This window comes from Glycine soja, chromosome 5 (genome assembly GCF_004193775.1).
Source record: "Glycine soja cultivar W05 chromosome 5, ASM419377v2, whole genome shotgun sequence".
In the NCBI taxonomy this organism is placed as follows: Eukaryota; Viridiplantae; Streptophyta; class Magnoliopsida; order Fabales; family Fabaceae; genus Glycine; species Glycine soja.
Window position 1 is genome coordinate 38,610,080 of NC_041006.1, and position 22,795 is coordinate 38,632,874.

The 22,795-nt window shown below is 31.6% G+C and overlaps 3 protein-coding genes across 3 annotated transcripts; all 3 read right to left on the reverse strand.

Annotated features, from left to right (window-relative positions):
• Positions 1-1,699: 1,699 nt before the first annotated feature.
• LOC114413116 lies at positions 1,700-6,508 on the reverse strand. Its single transcript, XM_028377331.1, has 4 exons — positions 6,130-6,508; positions 4,384-5,435; positions 2,942-3,809; positions 1,700-2,128 (listed from the first exon to the last, which is right to left on the reverse strand). Exons 2-4 carry the CDS (start codon positions 5,350-5,352, stop codon positions 2,082-2,084), a joined length of 1,884 nt encoding a protein of 627 aa, XP_028233132.1. The 5' UTR covers positions 5,353-5,435; positions 6,130-6,508; the 3' UTR covers positions 1,700-2,081.
• Positions 6,509-14,378: 7,870 nt separating this feature from the next.
• On the reverse strand, positions 14,379-16,267 carry LOC114413117 (histone-lysine N-methyltransferase SETDB1-A-like). Its single transcript, XM_028377332.1, has one exon. The coding sequence runs from the start codon at positions 16,017-16,019 to the stop codon at positions 14,586-14,588; it is 1,434 nt and encodes a 477-aa protein (XP_028233133.1). The 5' UTR covers positions 16,020-16,267; the 3' UTR covers positions 14,379-14,585.
• A 3,445-nt stretch (positions 16,268-19,712) lies between these two features.
• On the reverse strand, positions 19,713-21,001 carry LOC114413118 (NDR1/HIN1-like protein 13). Its single transcript, XM_028377333.1, has one exon. It carries the CDS (start codon positions 20,642-20,644, stop codon positions 19,904-19,906), a length of 741 nt encoding a protein of 246 aa, XP_028233134.1. The 5' UTR covers positions 20,645-21,001; the 3' UTR covers positions 19,713-19,903.
• Positions 21,002-22,795: the final 1,794 nt, after the last annotated feature.

Here is a 22,795-nt window from a genome sequence, read left to right on the forward strand (position 1 = left end):
AAGTGAAGATAAGTAAGATAGTGGTTGCTGTAAGATTGGCCTTAATGATGTAAGAATACGTAGCATATTAAAAGTGTATACATAATTCAAAAAACTGTGTCAATGACAATTTAGGTTACAATAAAGGATAGGATTGAAGTGCACTTGCTCTTAAAGAATTTTAATATATTTTTTTTAATAAAACTAGTGTATTTTTTTAAAAAAAATTATATTATAAAATAGCCTTTTTAAAATTAAAACAAACAAAATTGCATTTGCTTACTTTAAAACAATCACATTTCAATTTTTTGAAAAACAAATAATTATTATTTTTGTCCCTTTTTTATTTCTCTATTTATAATATATAGACTACAAATATAATTCATATTTTCATTTATATTAAAATTATTTTTACTTTTTATTATGACATTATTATTATTTTCATCTATAAGAAGGGTCTGAAATATTTAAAAACTAAATATAATTAAAAGTAATAATTAAATATTATCTCAAATTTATTAAAAAAATAAAGAACAAAATTTTATTTTATTTATTTATTTCTTGATAACGAACAAAATTATATTTTAAAATACATGTATAAAAAACCAAATAGTCTTCTTTTTTCTACAGAACCAACTAGTCTTACCTAAGAATTTATGTGATCGAACCAACGGCCAACCCGTTTCCTACTTTTTAAGGACATTGATTGGAAGAAATCACCCAACGCATTCAATTCAAACCTTCGTATTACTGTTACACCTGTGCGTTTCATGACTTCATAAGTAGCTTATAATAATAAATGAAAACAATATTTCGAATTGGATTTATAAGAAATATTGTTTTCAAAATATTTTAAATGAGTTTAGAATTAGATTACTATTCATGAGTTAGTTCTATTGAAATGAAACAAAAGAAAATGTTGAAAAGTACTGAATTTAGAAATACTGAGAACCAGTGTATAAGAATGGACAGAAATACATTGCTGGAGCTACAATAATTTGGGATTTATAACAAAATAATAATAATAATAGTTGAAATAGGCATGCCAAAAGAAGTAGAAATATAGGCAGTGGGTTAGTTAGATATCATTACTCAAAATGGCAATTAGCAAGCATGCACGTGACCAGACTTGTCCCACCCCATTCGCATCTCTTATTTATTAGCCTTAAAAAAAAATCTTATCCCGCAGACACCGTTAGATTTAAAAACCAATTTTATTAGTCCAGATTGAAATATCTTTTTAGTAATTTATTATTTAATTAAGATTTAAATATTTTTTAGTCCATTCAATTTAATATTTTTTTTACTTTTAATCCTTACAAAAAAAATACATATATATTTTTAATTCTTGCAAATCATATATTTTTCTGTTTTTCATTCTTGTGACACTTTAGATAATATTTTTTATTTTCCTGATTAAAGTGTTATTAAAGTATTTTAAGAACTAAAAACAAAAACATAATTTACAATGACTAAAAACAAAAAAAATAAAATTCACAAGCACTAAAAGTAAAAAAAAAAATACTAAATTATAAGAATAAAAATATATTTAAACCTTCAATTAATACATGTTTGAATTAACTTTAAAAAAATAATAAATTTCAACAGCTTTTTAAAATAATTTAAAGAACATAATTCTGTTCTAAATTAGAAACCAATCATCAGAATGGATGAAAGAAACTATAACATGCACAAATAATCAGGCAAGCTGCAACCAAAATAATAGTGGAAACGGACTCAGAAAACTTAAGCACAAAGGATTTATATACACAAACCTCCGGGGAAAATAAAGGAAAAAAAAAAACTTCACATCCTCCAAACGCTATGTAGTTCTCCAAACTTAAAATCTTCAATTTTTACACTTGACAAGAAAGATGGGGAGAACAAATATGGAACATGGAAAAGTTTATATAAATTATCAACCTCAAATAATCGTAAGACCAAAAACTCACTCATCACTTTCAACCTGCCACTTACTACAACGAGCGACTTAGAATTTTCTCTTTTAAATCCCACAAAGCATGTAGAGTTAGAATAGTCACAGCAGCCAACCCTGCTTCATTCGTGCTGGAGAGAACAATTAAATGCAAGGATTACTATTGTCAAGGTTCTTCTTCCGCAAGCTGCACATTGTATCCATGCTTTATATCTGGAGGAAACCAAACTTTTGAGGATTAGGCATTACACCACTTGCAAAAAGATGCCATATATAATAATTGCAATTTGCATCTTAATTCAGTAATTAAAAACTATGTGATTTAGTAAGATTAGGGGTGCAGTTGTTTTTGTAAGCAATAGCATATTAACTTTTTCCAACAATTATTCTTTTCTTTTTAAATCTGATTCCAACCTATTCAATCAAATTTACTCGTTTGCATAAGTATAAATCACAGCCTGTGTCTGACTAACCATATAAAGGGCAACGATCTGAACTATTCAATGGTTTTATCAGACAAAGTACCAAGGCAAGTACAGGACGTCTGGTTTTATCAGCGTTCCGAAGGGTGGTCAAGTGATGCTACAAACAAGGAAAGGCTGGTTACCCAAAATCCAGAGTCGCATAGGAGACCTATTCTTTTCAAGAAGTCTAAAAGTCGAAACTAAAGCTGAGATACAGATTATATACACATGATAAAAACATTGAAGAAAAATCTCCACCATATACATATTTTAGCAAACTGAAAAGTTCAACGTTGTTGTATTAGTTTTTCCCAAATAGACAGTTGGTGTTCCTTTCGGGTGGGAACAATGTCATCCACAAGAATTTGCATATCCATATTTCAAGTTGATAGGACCTATTATTTTTGCCTTTTACTTTAAAATGCAAACTCTTTGGCATATTAGCCAATTCCAGTCCCCACTCCCCATATCAAACATGCATAATCACAAGCACGAAGTAGGATCACATAATAATGGAGATTATTAATAAAGCATATAAATAGGAAATTTATAGTGAAAATACCTTTCATCGAGGGTTTGTCATAATTTTTCCTCTCATCATCATTATTCCAATCACCATCGTCGTCTTCGCCCATGTCATCCCGTCCATCATTTCCTATATCACTTTCACTAGCTGTCTCCCATTCAGAATCATCAGTCTCTGGGCCATACATATCACCGCCATCACCCTGACTATGGACCCCACCATGCTTAATAGCTGCCTCTCGAAATAACCAAGCAGCACGCATCTGCTTCTTAACTAAACGCTCGGCATAATCTGGAACTTTATTTTGCCTCAGTGAGAGATCAGGATCATTTGACTGAGAGCACTCATTTATAAATAAAATAGCATCCAATAAACTCTCTTTCGCTAATCCAAGCATGTCATAAGCTTGTGCTCGTCTCCAAAGGCTTTTGGCATGACGATTGACAGGTTTATGGAGACATAGTGCACGGGTAGCATCACTTATGGCAGCCAAAGGTTGTTGCAGCAAAAGGTGGCATTGAGCACGATTACTGTATAGAACAACTCTCTCCTTCCTTGATCTCATAGGACACAATGCCAAAGCTTCAGAGTATTTTGATGCAGCTCCAGCAATACTTCCAGATGAGAACAGAGAATTTCCTTCAAGTTTGACAACCAGCGCTGCAGCCTGCTTAATATGTAGATCTTCCTTGGGCATATTCTTTTCCCACTTTAATCTCTGCTTTGAATTTAAAATATCCTCAATCTGCTCTTTAGTATGACTACTAATCGAGCTTCGTCCTGACCCTTGAGACTGGATGCACTCTTGAAGAACATTAACAACTAAATCGCCAAGCTTTTTATGATCACCCAGAGTTGTAATCTCAGCAAGGTCAACTAATGCAGGCACCACTTTATCAATCACCTACATAATACATACCAAGGCCTTATCAAACAAAGAATCAATTTACAATATTCAAATGATGTAAACTCATAGTCATAATCTCTAGCAATTGGTGCTTGTATAAATGAAAGCATCAGGCCAGTAAGGAGAAATTTAAAAATGAGTAATTCTTTGGACACAAGGTATTGTTACTTTGTTAGTATGCATCTAGTTTACACTTTACAAATTCATTGGTGTCTTGACAAGGACCAGCCACCTTCCTTTGGGGACACTGGTGAGGGAAGTAATAACTAGTTTTAAGTAAGTAGCCTACACATGACCACGAGCTTGAAATATTATTCCCAACAGCAATGTCTTTAGATGTTCAAATGAAACAGCTATACAAAACAAAATACTTAGCTAAAACCATTCTTTATTTCCTTCTCAGCAGATTACCATTCTTGTATTCAGAAATCATCTCATCCAGTAGATTTCCCACATTCTTTCCCAGACAATCAATAGTATTCCTTAATTCTCAGTGTTCATCAGTGCAAACAAGCTTAACAGATGTGAAGTAACAGAACCAGATACCAATGCAAAGTTGTGGAAGTTTTACCTTGTGACATGTATTGGGATCTTCAAGCAGCCATAGAAGGCAATCAATAGCCATATACTGCCAATCATCTGAAGACCGAGCAATATTACACAATGCATCAATAATACCAGGGCAACTGGCAACAGGCCCCCTACCAAGTTTTTGATGACAAATTGTTCTTAATAAACCAATACCAGCAGGTGAATTTTCATTAACAAGTCCACCCCACATGCCAGGTAGTTTTATCAGAAATTCGGGTTTGCATATGGTAGGAAGAAATTCATGTTTAAAAGCAAAGCAATTAATTAGCTGAAGGGACCAACACTGCAACTGACTAGCCCATTCCTCAGCCTTCCTGGACTCCATTTCAACACCACCCATGCCACGTGTAAGCAGATCACAATGATAGCTAAGTCTTCTATCAACATATTGGTAAAAGTGTGAATAAACTATTTCCAGGGAACTCATTGCCAATTGGATGGAGAGCTCAAGAATTTCACCATGACTTGCTATGGCTGGAAAAGTGCTGGCATATGTAGCCAAGTGTCCCAATGCTCTAACCGCCACCCTCTGCTCAACCCAAGTTAATCTACCTCGTAAAAGCTCGACCAAAGGAGGAATGACCCCAGCATGCACGGCACTTTCTGCAAATTCTTCCATATTCATTGTGTAGGAACCGATGATATGAGCTGCATAATAAGGAATATATATATTTTGGTCATGAGAAAGCCAGCGCCTGTTCTTCAGTCCCTTCCATATGAGAGCAGACATGCATTCAAATATTCCTAGCTCTAGGAACTCCGGGTCATTTGGGTGTGCCATAGCAGTGTTCCAAAGGCCACTGATAGGGAGAACCTGACCATCATCATCTTGACACGGAAGTTCTCTAAAGAATTTCAGTACACTTGCTCTGCGCTTGCTTGGATTCCCTTCCTTCATGACACAAAAGAAGCATCCTGGGTACGGACAGTCTGATGAAACCTTATCCATGCTCGATAAATTAGAACAACAACCTCGGAGATCAACAAATCAATTCCTCATCAGGCAGCTGAAGAAAGAAAACCACTTCAAAACTGCACACATGCCATATATCAGATCAGTAATCGGCACCCAAAAGACCAATTCATCTGTAGTTCCCTAAACAACATTAGATTCTCAGAAAGAATAAGTAAAATAAATAAAAAACGCAAAGCATCGTTTCTTTTCACGACCATTTCCCATGCCCTAATAAAAATGCCCAACTCATTGCAAAACCTCCACACACGAGTCCAAACTACATCAAAATACAACCACAAATCATGAATATTAAATTACAAGTCAAAATTGTTTTAAGTGCTTCTTCCGCACCAGCGTTAAAAGAGACAAAAACAGACACACCCACATCATCAAACATTTTAATTAATAACAAAAAACACTGACTCTCAACATTTATTTTTTTCCTTTTCCATCTGAAATAGTAAGGGTAAAGAAACAGTGGTTGCTGAAACAGAAAAACCCTTAAATATTCTCACATGAAAAGTCAAACCCAGAGTGAATCACGGAAAGAGATAGGGTAAGAAGAGGATCATACTACCTAGCTAGTACCTACAAACCAGTCACAGTATCAACATTCCCATATAAGTCAACCAAATTCTCAAAAAAAAAACAAAAAAACTTATATTTTGTCCTTGTTGTGTTGCGGAATCGATTACGCAGTAGAAACAACCGGTTTTCCCGGTGGCCGCAATCGATTCAACGTGCAAAAAAAAAAGTGAGTGATAAGATTACCCTCGTTGTTCAACGGTCTTCTGACAGTAACGGGAAAAGTAGAACACTACACAGAAGCTGTGAAGTTGTAACGGTGAGGAGGAAGAGTCTGGTGGTTTCAGTGAAGCGTCGTTTAAGGCGGAGATCGGCAATGGTTGTAAACGACAGATCCAAATTCGTCGTCGTGGGTTACAACTTTCGACCGTTACATGTCGGAATTCACGTGTTCCTCGGATGCTTTGTGAATTTTTGGCTCTCTCCTTCTCTCTCACGCTTTTCTCACAGCACCGTTATCTTTGATCTAGGTTAGAATTCCAGAGAGAGAGAGAGAGAAAGAGAGTGAGCAACGGAGAAGGAAGACAACGGAATAATGCTGGGGTTCTACTACACACTGTATGTACTGTTCAAGTATAAATTTTAAATGATTGATTTTATTTTATTTTTTGGTACTTATTTTATTCTTTGGTGGAGGGAGGGAAAACTAAATAGAAAAGAAATGAAAAAAAAATTAATCAAATACTACAACATTAATGTCTAATAAATAGAAAATTGAATAAATACTTAAAGTTGTCTTAAAGTATAATTTGTTGAAAAAATATTCCTGACAATCCTTTCCTTGAACTTTTCCTATCAAATTTACAAATTCGACACTCCCACGATTTACCCACCAACCAAACCCAAATCCAAACAATTGATACTTGGTTGTCATACCATTAAGCAACACATTGATCATCGTTAGAAAATAATCAACTCAATTCTACTTATAACTCAATCCTTCTCTCCAACCTATTCGTGATCATGCCACCATCCCTCATTCCTCCAAGCTCAATCCAACCTCACTCATATGCTCATCCACCTGGTAGGCTTTATCTATGCCAAACATTTCAAAGAAGCAAAACAACACAAGGTTGTAGGTTCGAAGCTTCAGAGAAGCATTGTTGCATTTGCCTATGCCCTTCACCAACTCAAATGTGTAATCCAAAATTGTCTTTCGTCACACCAATGCACATGACAATGGTGATGGTGGCCTTGTCGGAGAGGATGCCAAGGGCAAACATGTGGCAAAGGATTGTGGGTTTAAGAGAGGGTTGACAATGAAGTTGGATGATATATGGAGGAGAGTGCTAAAGTTGTGTTGGTTGAGACATGTATTATTTGAAATGACGACATTATAGTGGTGAATCATCAAATTCCACCTTCAAGGATCTAAACTTTCACCATTTTTTCACTTCAGTTGTATTTGTTTCTCTCTACATTTTCTTTGTTTTCTCTTTTCTCTTCACTACCCATCTTATTCCTCTCATTAACACCACCTCATTCAAGCTTATAGGTTTACTTAATTCTCAACCTTTTTTTATGTTTTCTTTTATTTTTTGTGATTTTTCACGAAGAACATACAAACAAACCTCTTTTGTTGTTGCAATTTCTTCATTTATGATTTTTTGGTTTATTGGATTAGTTTAATTTGAAGAAAAATCTAGTTGCCATTATATTTTGTGTAGAGAATAGCATGTGCAAAGGTATAGACTCAAATAAAAAATTATATTTTGTGTAGAGCATGGGATTCAATTCCCTTCCTCATAATCTGATTTGTTCTTCGATTATCACAACATCACCGTCATTGCTAAGGTCCTTATGGAAGAAGAAAAAAAAAACAAATTAGTCCATCAATATTTTGATGACAAATTAGTTATGCCAAATCAACCATCAAATTCACAATTTTTTTTTTGATATTTCAGTTTTCGTTTGTTAAGTCAACAAAAACGTTAAACTTTAATGATGAAATTTGTGGGAAAATTAATATATCAATGATTTTACAAATTTAAAAAAATAATAATAAATTTTCATTTTCCAAAAACTCAGATGTCAAAAAGTTACACTTTTATGAACGAATTTGATATTTATCATAAAAAAATATAATGACATTAATATAACATTTTAATTTTTTTTAAGACAGCAGTATATATATTTTCTATTATGATTGCATTGTTATCGTGTCAGTGCTTGGTCACATTGTTATCGTGTCACCAACAAAATTTTCTATTATGATTACGTGAAAGGAAATATATATTTTTACAATCTCTTATTTAATAAAAAATTCTGAAAGATTTAATCCTGTATTAGTTGCTGTATTAGTTGCTTTAAGTTGAAGTTTATAATCACAATATGAATAAATAAAAAGTTTAAATATATTTTTAGTTTTTTTTTTGTAAAATTATGTTCTTTTTAGTCCTTAAAAATTATTTTCATTTAATTTTTTGTTTTAAAGTTCTTTAGATAATATTTTGAATAGTAAAAAATGTTATTTAAACTACTTTTAAGGAAAAGAATAAAACAAACATAATTTATAATGATTAAAAAAAATGACAATAAGAAAAATAAATAAAAAAACTAAATTACATATATAAAAAAAGCTTTAAGCCAATTATGTATTTATTTTGTTGATAGTTAGGCCTACAATGCAACATTTCCAAAAAAAAAATATGCAAGATTAAGTTTATTTCGGTAATCTAATACTTAAGTCTTGAAAATTAGTTGATTAATAATAAATTTTCAATGTTAAAAGATAAAAATATATATTCATTAAAGTTAATCATCAATAAAATTTATAAATAATTTATACCAATAATATGATAATGAACAATAATCATATTCATAAAATTTTGGGTTTACATTATAAATTTGGGAAGGTAAACATTCATTTAATTTCTAAAGTTATTTTTTTTTTCTTTTAAAAAATAATATTAATTTATTTTCTTGATCATAAAAGTATTATTAGTTTAGTTTTTGTAAAAATTAATATATGAAAATACTACCATTATTTTTTTTATCGTGAATATAATTTAGTCTACTAATAATTGAAAACGATACTATCAATTATATAAAAAATGGCGTCAAATTAATTCCCTATTCGTGTCTATGATCATAAGAACTGTTTTAATGTTGTTAATTTTTATAATTAAATAATTAAAATATTTTGGAAAATCAAAATAGCAACTTATTTTTGTCAATGTTTGAGAAGCTTTTTTTTAAAGAGTTAGTTATTATTAAAAAAACAATAAAATAGTTAAATAATCAATTTTAAAATAAATCAACCTAGATATGCATTGAATATGAAATCCTCATTAAAAAATGATATTTAACCCGAATTTACTTACACAAAAATCATACACAATTCTGGTGGCATAATTTCCGTCACAAATTCTCAATTTTACTTGTTTTGTAACTTACATATTTATATTTATCCTTCCTAAAAAAGTTACATATTTATCCAATAAAATATTTACGAGTTGGATTGGTATTTTTTATGGAAAAAAATAGGGTACTACGTACTAACACAGCTATAATTCTTTTTTTTTTTTTCCTCATACATTCCGCTATTTGTATGGGTTGTGTTTCGGCGTGACCCCATCAATGGGGCCAATTGCGCACTAGCGTATAATTTTGAAGTGTGCATGGGACATGGGCCAATAGCATTCAAACCCACGCTTAGTGACAGCGAAGAAGAAATAAAAAAGTGAAAGATTTGATTTTGAATGACCCAGTACACATTATTCTCTACGCAAGATTAATTAATATTAATAATACTATTGAATAGATTATACTAGTATTTTCTTCTCTCGATTGATGTGATTATCACACTGCGTCCAATTTTTTAGAAAATCACATGCATTTTAATTTTGACGTAAAATTTTAATGAAAAGCTTCATATATTCACATCAACCACACACTTTAATCATTTAGACGTGTATTCAAACATGTACCATATAAGAATTTCAAAAACTTGTACACTTTGTTTTTTTATACCAAAAATTACTCACCTTTCAAGTTAATTCATATAGATATTTTCCACTAAATCATCATTCAAGAGATGGAAAATTTAAATTACAAATGACAAAATTAAAATGATAAATCTTAAATAAAAGAGAAGAAATTAAAATAAATTGACAATATAAGTTTTTATACTGTTTTTCACTGTTAGTATTTTATTTATTTTTTATCTATCTTGGCCGGCAGATTAAGCGGGGTTGTGAGTTTTAAACTCAAACCCACCTTGGCTATGAAAATCAACTATATTATCATTTTTATTAATAACCTATATTGTCACGTATAACTTTATTTTGATGCAATGTTAATATAAACATTTATGGTCCTAATTAATCATAATGTATTTTACATAATCCAGTAAGCCTTATATATTATTTAATCAATCAAAATTATTAAGACAGTATTCAAAACGATGAAAGTATTGAATAAAAAAAATTCTGAAGAGTAGAATAAATATATCAAAATAATTTCAATTAAACTGTTAGAGTTGAACTAGTAGTGATAATTTAAATAACATGCATGAAATCATAAGTTCTAATTTCAAATTTCAGTGCAACTATTATACATAAAAAAGTCATTATAGTCATTTAGAATAAAAAGAAAATGAAGAAAATAATTATTTGCTCGTGCTATTCAGGAAAAAAAAAAGCATTGAAGATATATCTTAAATAAAATTTAAATATTTTTCAATACATTTTTTTAATCTAAATAACATAATAGAAAATATTTTTTTCACATAGACACATATATTTAATAGATAACTTTGATATATTATCATTAATAGATTTGAATTTACATCTAATTATAACGTATTATCATGATGTCTAAAATGTTTACTTACAGGATAAATTTATTTAAAAAATATTTTTATAAAAATGAAACAATTGTATCCAATAACTTCTCATTAGAAATATGTCAAATTAAATCGCAATTTTACAGTTTTTGCATTTTTATTTCCCCCTGAATTATTGCAGGAACAGCCTGTTATGTGCGTAGGGAACCATGAGTCATATCTGCTTTGGTATTTTTTGGTTCGAAGGTTAGTGGTAGACCTAGAATTAGATGGCTAGAATAGATCCTATGCTCTTCACGTCTCTGTCTCTGGGCCTTCGGGTAGGATAACTAATCCGTAGGTTAAAAAAATAATGACTGACGGTAAGCTAAACTGAATATATGCATTTATTTAAAGTATTAATTATTAATTTGTTCATATTTTTGAATTGAACTTCTTTTATTCGAATTTATAAACCATAAAATGTAATGGTTTTTTATTTGACAATTCCAATAATTTAAAATTAATTAAAAGAAGAAATTCAAATCACATTATATTAAAATAGGCTAAATGAGCAAATTTGATATATACATTAAATTATTAAGATTGTAAATATTTCATCTAAAATCTAGTTAACTAAATGATTAGTTACAGTTTCTTTATTTCTTTTTAATACAAGCGGGACTTATGCCCAAAAATAAATTATAGGATTACTGAACAGGAGAGAGAAACTCCCCTAGCATCAAAAAGTAACAAAGATTACAAATCCCGGAAAGGGCTTACTCAAACAAAACATAGCTATCATGAAAATCCATAAACATATTAGCAAGAGCATCGACAGACACATTGTCTTCTAAACTCGATTTATTAATAGTTGTGCTCAAATAAATATATACTTTAAATAAATTATTTCATCAGTATTATATTGTAACTATATGTTTTATTGTATTACCTAGTATATATACTGTTCCGGTGTAGGAATCCTCAACCAGGATTAGAGTTGACTTATCCAAAGCATTCGAGTATGTGATACATCCTTCCCTAGGTTAGTGTTAGGATTTTATTATACTTCGTATCTTAACCTGCTTCCAAGATTATTGGGAGTGGTTTTCCCATGTCACGGGTTGATTGCCTCTCATGATCTTCGGAGTAGCGGATAAGAAAATTAAGGAGATAGTTCATATAATGAAAGGCAAACCTCTCGGTCAGCATTTGTGTGCAAAACATTAGGCTAAAATTGGTCGGTGGTATAGTTTCAACCCGAAAAAGGTTGACTTGGAGAGACCAATATAGAGTTTGGCTTTGAGAATTTTCATCTCTTAAGAGATTGATTTAGAGAGTTCGACCTTAGAGTAATAGGCTTATAGAAGGTCGGTCATGAGTTGTCAATCTTCAGGAAGTCGACCCAACATCCAACAAAGTACAAATATCATATACATACATATTAATTTTTTTAGATTAATTGATTGTTAATTTGATTGCATCATGCAATATTTAGTTTAAAACATATATCTAATAATTTTTAATTTACTAAAATACTTTTAATAACTACATAAAAATAATGAAATATAAAAATTAATATCATGTGATATGGAACCCTACGAATAATTTTGTTTAATAAAGATTACATACTCATTATTAATCTAATTTAAAGTATGATATATGATGATAAGAGAAATAAAAGTTTAACGTACCATTTCATTATACATGATTGTCAAGGTTTAAAATTACTTAAAGTGATACCAACATTTTAAAAAGTTATCTGATTTTTATATTTTAAGTTAGATAATCTACAATAACATCTAATGATTAATATTTGTCTTATTCTCTCATAAGAAAAAACTTCCACACACACACACACACACACATATATATATATATATATATATATATATATATATATATATATATATATATATATATATATCCAATGAAAAGTATTTATTTTTATAAACAATAAATTTTAAAATACAAGTATAAATATTAAATAGTCAATATTAGTATATACGGTTAAGATTGTTTTAGTTGAGAACAAATTTCCCGTAACATTTGTAATTTTTCCATTTCAATAAATACGAGGTATGTACAAGGAAAAAAAATGTAATAATGGTTTGATGATTTGCGAATGATTACGTTGCATAACAAAATAAGGGTTTTGCTACACACAAGACTTCTATGAGTGTTGTTGCCTCATTAGGTCAACCTTTCTCTTTCGATCTGATTGACCCTAGCCAGACAATTGGGTCAGCCTCTCTCCTTCGGTGCATACCCAAATCATATAGTCTTTAAGCAGTGGGTCCTAATTCACCATGAACTATATAGTCTATAGACCATAGAGTGCACTTCATTAATGGAATCCAACTGTTATAACTTGTAATATAAGCGACTATATATAGTCACTGTATAGTTCTGAAACCCACTTAATGGAGAATGAGTGAAAAAGTTACAATCTTAAGGATTTTTTTTTTTTTAAATATTGTTAATTACAGAGACTAAAGATATTAATATAATGATTAATGATACGTAAATCTCTAAACAACTAAAATTAAGTATTTGTTCAAAAATCGTTATAGAATTTAATCACTATACACCAACTTGGAGGAGGGTTTCTTTACGAAAAGTGTCAGCAAATTACTACTATGACTTTATGAGGCTGGATTCAGGATGCTCTGTCCTAAATAACTGAAGTCACTTTTCCAAACTCCAGTTGGTTACATTACCAGCTCCCACATGGCAGGGCAATATGATATCAGAAACTGTCGGTGGCCAAATCAGAAAACTACAATAGACATCGCATAAAACTAAAAACCAGTAAAGTTAATTAAATAATCATATAAATCATGTGCTAAGATATTAACATATTGGTGAGTTCATTTAGAATTTGTTTATTATATACACAAATTTAAATACTACAGTACTACGTATTTATTTGCATCGGTGGAATTAATTACGCGTAACGGGAGCAAATGCCTTCACTATACTAACATTTTTATAAATTTAGAATACACGGTTCGTTTCCAAAACATGTCCTATGCTTTTTGAAAGAAATCTCTATACTTCTTAGATCAATTTTTAACTTTTCTAGATTAGGTTTTATTAGATTAATTTTGTTTATACTAAATGCAAAAAATTTACAAAATTAATCCACTAACAACCACTGTTCTAGATGCTAACGTGCATGTCATAACGTGTTTTGCTCTTTTTTATCAACCCAAGGATGCTAATTTCGTTGAATCCTTCTCATTCTCGTAAATAGAAAAAAAAGAGTATCTTGACATGTATTAGTTGGACGTTCTTTATCTTCAGGCTTTTCATGAATCGAGATCTTCCGCAATTACATATTTAATTGGGTAAATCTTAATTTTTTAAAAGATTTACTTTTATATTAAATTGAAGCAGAAAAGTTCCTTTTAATACTCGTCACCGTCAGTTCCGATGAATCACCAACCATGGGGAATCCAATTCGTGAATTTCGGCTTTTTATACTATCCTTTTGTTCAAATTGAAATTTTTCATGCAAAGAAGTCAAATAGTCAACACTCTTTTTATTAACCGAAAATGAAAATATAAAAAAACCGTTGCTAATAAATACTCTATTCTAATTTAATTCAAATAATAAGTAAACTTTGCAGATTCTGTTTCATTTTCCAGGGTCAAATAAGAGAGAGTATAAGAAAAGATCAGCTATGTTTTCATCCAAATTAAATCAGGAGGCATGAAACTGTTGTTGTCATGATGTACGTAGTATTAAGCTTGCAATTTTGCTTTTTCTTTTTGATAACTTCAATTATTGGATTGAATCAAATGAAAATGAAAATAATAATAGTAATAATAATAATCATAAATAAAATAAATAAATAGAAAGGTATCTTCTCAATCAATTTTTCTTGCCTTCTCCTCCACCGTCTTCCACGTAAGTCTTTTTCCTTCTATCAGCTCCGGCAAGCACACAGATGAGCAGAAAACACGTGGCGTAAATGGCGTGGATCTTCCAATTGGTCTTGGGCGGTTGCTGCAGCACGACCCTGTGAAAGACCGTGACGTAATAATGCAGCCCAACGGCGAAGCCGACGAAGACCTGAGCCAGGCCCAAGAACTTGGAGGCCAGGCCACAGTCCGTGGAGAACAGGAGCACGAGGTACATGAGGAGCAGCAGCAAGTAGAAGACGTAAGCGAGGGTCTGCAGCACCTGCAGGCACAGATACGTTGACTGCGAAGTAGAGTATAGAAACCTGAGGGGTTCGAAGCCGGTGAAGAACGACGTGACACAGAGAATGGTGAAGTAGATGGAGAGATAGATTTGGATGAAGATTAAGATCTTCTGGAGGGAGAAATAGGCTTTGATTCTTGTGCAGAGGAGAGAGACTAAGAGGAGAGGGATGAGTATGAAGGCGCAAGAGATAATGGTGGCGAGGGTAGGTGCGTATTTTTTGCCAACGTAGGGTTTGAAGCCTTTGGTCATTTCGTTGTTGGCTTTGGTGATGTAGGCTTTGGAAGTGGTGGAGATTCGTTCCAGGTCGGGGAGGAGTGTCCGGTGGAACTTGTTGGGTAGATCTGTGAACTCTGAAACCAAATCATCATCTTCCTCTTCCAGCTCCTCCATGATCCAACTCGGTGGTGCTTTTTGTTTCGTAGGTTTCTTCTGAGTTTGTTGTTTCTTGTTTGTTGTTGTTGTTGTTTTGGCTTGCTTGTTGGTGGCGGTGGCTTTTGTTGTTTTGTTAGTGGGTCTCGCGAGATCCAATGTTTTCTTGTTGCTTGAAATGGAAACGGTGGTGCCGGGTTTTGAGGGTGGGGATTTTGATGTGACGTTGAGCTTCTTGGTCTTACTATTGAGCTTCTTGCTGAGGGCAGTGTCGGTGGGTTTGGTTTTGGAAGGTGAATTGGTGGAGCTAGGCTTGAGTGGCTTAGTTTGGTTTTTGGTTTTGGAGAAAATGTTGTTGCTGGGTAATTTTGTGGTTTTGGTTTGGTTTTTGGAGGAAACGAGATTGGATTTGACGGTTTTGGTTTGGTTTTTGGAGGAAACGAGATTGGATTTGATGGTTTTGGTTTGGTTTCTGGAGGAAATAAGGTTGTCGGATTTGATGGTTTTGGTTTGGTTCTTTGAGGAAATACTACTAGTGGGCTTGGTGTTGGTTTTGTTGGAATGGGTGGTGGTTTTCTTTTTCAAAGGCTTCTCTTGCTCTTCTTTTTCGGCATCCAACATTGTTCTACTATGTTGAGGTTCCAACCAGGTGGCACTGAAGCAAACAGAGACAGAAAGGAACAAAAGAACATAGAACAGTAGTACCTCTCTGTGATTGAGTTGAGCCATTGGTATCCAGGAATATTTTCCTTCAAGCAAGATCTACAAATTAAACAGAGGACGCTCCCTAAGATCTAGCTATATGTAGTAATTAATACATATATAGAACACTCACATGCGAATTTAATAATCAGATTTCGGAAGAGAAAGGAAAGGAAGGGACGATTTTATAGTTTTTATGGGTAGTGAAGTGGAAAAATGAAGTGAGAGTGGAAGTGTGTGCTGCCAAAGTGGCAGGAGAAGGAGACCTATCACATGGCGCGCATGAAATTGTGGAATTTCACTGCCTTACGAGTTATTATTGAATTAGTTTGCTTAAATTTATTTATTTTAATAAAATATATTTTTTTAATATACTCATCTAAATTATTTCTATTTTTTAAATTTATTTTAAAAGATAAATTCTATCCATTTCTAAAAATATATATAAATCAAACAAACTCACCGTTTATCGGACCCGTAGCTATTGCTGCCTCACTTTCTCTGTCTTAATCTCCACCCTACATTATGTTATCTCTCATCTCCAAATACTGTGTTAGAGACCATTCAGCGGTTCAGATTTGACCTCACTATAAGCCTGCGGGAGAGAATCCCTCCCAAGTGCTCTATTTATTATTTAGGATTCTCTTCGATGCGTCCCATTTTTATATTCTGGATAAAATAAGTGAAAAATCATCCACTTGTTCGAGTTCAGACAAATCCATAGATCATAGAGGTCAATACTCAACAATAACTCACTAATTTCAGTAAGTTTGTTACCCAAAATGCCCACAAAACAACGAAACAAGAGTAATATACTGACTTAGGAGTATATACACTTTAATTAACTCTTGAAATTATAAAAATCTTATTTTGAATGGAAAACTAAATTTGGATTAAGATAAATGTCAATAACACGTATTTTAATACATTCTTTTAACTATATATATATGTATTATTTAACTGAGATTTATTCAAATTCTCGAAATGATGTATTTCTTGTACTCCAAAATTATAAATTATTTTCTCTTTTTCTTTGCTTAAATCTACTTTTTGTTTTAAAAAATTATAACTTTTTCAGTCATATTTCTCATTCATTTAACAACTGTATGAACAATTAATTTAAATTATGTCGACTAAAAAAATGAAATGTGAAGGTAGTAGGCAAGCGTTAGTCACAATACATCAATTAATAATTTCTTAATTTATTTGTAGCGGGGAATTAAGAGAATACATTTTTCTTTATCTAATGAATCTTACTTATATTTTCAAAATATTTAACTAATAAAAGAAATACTACAAATGCGGCGAATATTAATGTCGAGATTGATGTCAGTGGAATACGATGCAATCTAATAAATGTTTCATAGATGCTGAAGTGCCTGAACATATATGGAACGTGAAAAGGGAGCACATGTTATCATTGTTGTGTACGTACCGTTATACAGTACTACTACTATATTAGTAAAAATGTAAAATGATTATAAATGGATAGATAATTTTTACATTTCCTATAATTAACAACAAAAATCAGAAAAAAACCAACAAATATCTCATATATTGTATTTATAATGTAAGAAAGTATAAAAAATAATGATTGATAAAGATTAAATTGATATCTTACCAAAATGTGCCTTCAAATTTACTCTAAGTGAGAATTTTATTTATGAGTAATATGTAGATGTGTATGAATTGTTTAATAATTCATAAAATCTCTTCGGTCGTTGACTCTCATAATCCAATTCATCTATTTTTTTTAAAATAAATTATGTGTATTATTAACATTAACAATTACATTTACGCCTAGGTGAAAGTTAAGCATTACAATTATATACGTTACCTATCCACATGGTAAGAAATCTTCCTATATCTCACTTAGTGAGTTTACGCTGTTATTGATGCAAATAAGAAGTCTTTCGATAAAACGTATATATCTTAAATTAAGAAATTTAGCTTTTTTTCTTTCTATAAGTATGTTTGGTAGTAAGAAAGAAATATGAACATAATAGAGGAAAAATAGAAGTGTTCGATTTAAGAGAAAAATAGCAGAGAGGAGTAAAAATACAACATTGATAGTTAAATTATGAATTCTTCGTAATTGATTATCAGCAGTAAAATAACTATTTTAATGTGTAATAACATTGATAATCAATTATGTTTTCATGATAATCTATCATTAGTGACGAAAGACTCAAGGATTGTGCAATTTCTATGCATATCAACAAGGAAATAATAAAAGTGTGAATTTCAATAATATAATATCTTTTTTATTTTGCCACCTATTTCTTCTCCTCGGTCTTATTTCTCCACAATTTCAATGAAAGATATTTTGAGATAATATCATTAATCAAAGGTGAAGTTAGTTAAGATTTACTATATATACTTTCTCCTTCTCAATTTTGTCTCATTCGTGCAGAAATATTTCGTATTATATATATAACTAGTGCTCATCAACTCATCAAGATAACCTAATTAACAAAAGTCAAATTTTATAGTAAATATCTCTTATTTCCTTTAATATATTTTTATTCATAAATTTATAAAATTGATTTAAATTTAAAAATATCCTTACAATTCACAGATTTTTTTTTACAAACGATATACACACGTAGGAAACTAAAATTGTTAAGCTTAATAGAAAAATATCAATTATATTCCTTAAATGTATTTTTATTTATAAATTTGATTTAAGTTTAAAAATATCAATTCACAGAAGAAAAGTTTACTTATTAAAACGATATACACGTGGAAAAGAAAAACTAAACTTCCCCAACCACCTCAGGAATCAGGATAAACTGTTGAATTTAGAAGACATATATCTTTCCCTTATTTTCACCAAAAAAAGAAGAAGACATATCTCTAGCACCTGCCCAGCGTGACTACTTTGTTGAACTTGATTAATGTAGAGTTATCACATGTCACATGAGACAAATGTGCAGCAGTAAAGGATCTAGCCTAGGACACCCTAACATAAAGTGAAATCACCATGCTAGGTGCTGGGGAATTTTGACTTTTGAGACCTCAAGAATGATTGAATATGATCCATTTGTCAAAAAATACATGGTATCAACAGTTTCCGGAGTCACCAAACAGATAAGCTTCACCCCAGTTTGTCTAATTATGTTGGATCAAAAAAGTTATCCAATCCCCCCAATATAAAAAAAAAGGTTATCCAACAGTAAAAATTATAACATTTGATGAATTAAACAACAATTTTTTTTATAACATTTGATCAAATAAACCACTGTTTCCTTGCAAAAGTGAAATACTAGGACAATAAACTTTCTTATCATCATCATCCACGTTGACGCTTCTTAGGCCTTGTTGAATAATCAATGCCAAACTTGCTACCTTTCAATTTCTTGAGACGTGACACCCAAAAAATTTATTTGCTGTGTCTCACACAAATCTCTCAAAAATGTTTTAGAATAACTAATGTTATAGTACTCTTAAATAAAAATTGATCCAAGAGTAAAGAGAAAAAAATATTTAAAAGAAACAAAGAGAGAGCAAGATAAGCAAAGATAAGCCAAAAGAAACAAGCAGAAGTCAAGAGAACAACTGATCTCATTTTCTTTTACAATCATTTTCAAAAAAATCTTCAGTCAATTTTTTTTTCTTTTATCATTAATTATGAGCCTATAATTACCATTGTTTCTCTCTTGATTTTCATTTTTATTGATATTAATTGGAAATTTAAATTTCAAAATTTAAATTAATTGTCATAACTTATCCACTTAATTAAATATTTTTTTGAAATAATTATTAAAATTACAAAACAGAGAAGGATGACTTCATGGTTTAATTGAACTGTTTGCCATGTTTTTTTTTATCATCCAATCACCGCTACAACAATAAGATACATATCCCATGATCCTAATCGTTAATTAACCAATATTCTCCAATTAATTAAATTAATATTGCTTGAACTTGGTATCGCATTGCTGTGACAAGACTCGCGTGTCGTTCCCGAGAGCGCTGACCTTAAACTCACACGCCACATCGGACCTCATGGCCCACGTTTCGAGTCCCGCGGTTCTTATCCTTATCGCAAGTTTCATCTCCAATTTCAAATCCACGGCTGCGTCCCCACCATTCATTCGCCTGGGCAACGCTCCACTGGATCCGGTCAGCTCAACCGTAACCTCACTCGCCTCACCTCGCCCTTGCTCCAACGTCGGAAACTTCCCCTCGGCAACCTTAGTGTCATCGAACAACAGCGACACGTCCCCATCCTGGTACTCAATCGCCAACTTCTCGTTCGGATTCCTCGCCCTCAACGAAACCTCGTACTGCGGCACCGCCCGCGAGCTCTTGTTCCTATTAACGGCCACATGGGAGACAGTAAACTTGGGACCCGAGGGGCTGAAAATAAAGTACAACGTGGCCAGCGTGATGCCAACGACGGCAACGATTGCCACAACGATAAGAGCGACGGTTAGGAAGGCACGACGGCTGCAACAGCAACAACAACCGCCGCGTCTTTTTTTCGCGGTGGCCGGGTTGCGGTACTGTTCCACGATCAACGCGTTCTCGCGTGGCGGCACGCGGTACACTTGGTCCTTCGGGAGCTGCACGATATACGTGTCGGCGCCGTGGTGGCCAGGAGGCGGCGGAAATGTGGCGGAGACGTCGGCGTGACCCTCCATTGGCATGCAAGCAATCGCACGCGCGCGCGCAGTGTGAAGAAGAATGACTACGCGGCTTCTTCTTGGACGAGTTAACGATTGCTTGCATGCGAAGAGAATTAGTTTGGGGGCTTAGGGGTTTGAAATAGATATTAGGGGTTGTGACAGCGCGGAAAACACAGGCGCACAGCGCATGCATGGAGACATTTTGTTATTTCTTGGGACTTCATACAGCTTTCTTATGACGGGTGACGGGTGTGTGTGTCTATATCGGCTCTAATTCTAGGTTGTTAACTTTTGATTATTAAGAACCGTTATGGCATGATTAGTTTTCTGAACTCGTCTATTTTTAGTGCGTATAAGAATTATGTCTGTTTTTGTGCTTTGAGTGTAATTAGCATACTTGTAGCAAGTAATAACTACAACCAAAAATGATGTTGTATATATATGTTAACCAACCGTCCAACTGCCAATTATTAATTTTCTTGTTCATCCACTTTAGCAAAATTTAAAGAAAATTAATTACTCTCATTTGATTTTCATGTTCACCTTATATATATTTTTTATCACGTTGTTTTTATTAGCTTTGTTCTCTCTTTTCTCCCAAGATGTAAAAAACAATCTAATATAGAAATACAGGCAAATGTTAATTAATATTAATCATTACTAAATGATGGTTATTTTAATTACGGCTTTATTTGTCATTCAAGAAGATCTCAAAAATAGGGTGGGTGTAATTTTCCTTAAGTAATTTAACCGTGCATAATACTTATCATATGTAAGTTCAACTCTAAAATAACCAAATTAAAATAAGACTTCTAAAACTTAATTAAAAGATCAAAAAGAAAAAACAAACTAAAGCATAAAAGATTAAAAATGACATTTAGTCAATTAAGAACCCTAATATGCTGCAGAACTTGGATAGAGGTTTTCATGACTTTGAAGTTAGCTTGTAATAGAGGTTTTTGATATATTATTGCCTACTTTGATTCTTAGATAGTAATGAGGTCGTTGTCAATTACATCCTTGTTATAATTAACTTCGTGAGAACAATTCACAACATCATCAGTATAGAACTCATGTTCATGTGTTGCATAAGACAAATCAAGTAGTTGATGTTTTGGCTTAAGTATGATTTGGGTCTTTAGTGTGATACAACATTTTTTATGTAGCTCCTAATTTCATTTCTAACGCCTTACATATTGATATATGTCTTGTATCAATTTTCCTATAGGCTTCTAAGCCTATTAATAAAGTTTTAATTTAGCGAAAGAAAAATTAATCCACACAAGTTCATATATTGGAGTCAGACACCAAATACTGTCATATAATTTTATTTTATTTTATAAAAGTTGATAAATCCAATTATATATATTGTTAATTTTTATTTAATTTTCATCACTTTCTTTAAAGTGGCACTTTTTTTGCATCAGCACATTTTAACTTGCATTGTTCTTCATACTCTTCTTTCTCAAATTTCATTTTAAATTCAATTTTCTTCATTTTCATTGCACATTTTTACAATTTTTTAATTATTTAAATTACTTTTAATTTTAAACGACTTACTTTTAATTTCTCTCTCCTGTCTGAAACTATTTATTAGATTTCTACATTTTTCAAGTTGTTTTCTATTTCTGAATTGACATTATGCTTTTGTGATGAGTCTTGATTTTTCTTCAAGATATTTCTCAATATTGCATGTTATCTCACATACCAGATGTTAGAAAGTACAAATTGTTTAAATACGTGTATTTAAAAATTTAAAATTTTCAAATTATAATAATTAGTCTTTAACTTTTTTGTCAAGAACACTTAATTAACACCAAAGGAATATACAAATCTAGTAAAAAAAAAAACACTTAAAATATACAAATTAGACATGCATAAAGATACTCCTGTCCCGAAAGACTTCAAATGTTAATTTAATTTTATAATCCATAAATAAACCCTGATTTAAGCATTAAAGTAATATATAAAAAAGTTAAAGATTTAAATTAGTTAAATTATAAATATGAAAATTTACACTTTTGTTTTATAAGATATGTTTAAACTTAGTTGATTGATCTCTTTTACAAAAACTTACATTTTTATGATATATATCTTAATTTGTTTTAATAGAAACATTTTTTAAAAGAATAAGTTTTTGTTCCTTGTGACTCAACCTTATTCTGAATTCGT

Excerpts from the sequence above, each read along its gene's own strand:
- LOC114413116 (XM_028377331.1), bottom strand. The coding sequence starts at position 5,352 with ATGGATAAGGTTTCATCAGACTGTCCGTACCCAGGATGCTTCTTTTGT. Across the intron at positions 3,810-4,383 it reads ATCCCAATACATGTCACAAG|GTGATTGATAAAGTGGTGCC; the intron begins GTAAAACTTCCA and ends TGTATTATGTAG. Across the intron at positions 2,129-2,941 it reads TGACAAACCCTCGATGAAAG|ATATAAAGCATGGATACAAT; the intron begins GTATTTTCACTA and ends GGTTTCCTCCAG.
- LOC114413117 (XM_028377332.1), bottom strand. The coding sequence starts at position 16,019 with ATGGCTCAACTCAATCACAGAGAGGTACTACTGTTCTATGTTCTTTTG.
- LOC114413118 (XM_028377333.1), bottom strand. The coding sequence starts at position 20,644 with ATGCCAATGGAGGGTCACGCCGACGTCTCCGCCACATTTCCGCCGCCT.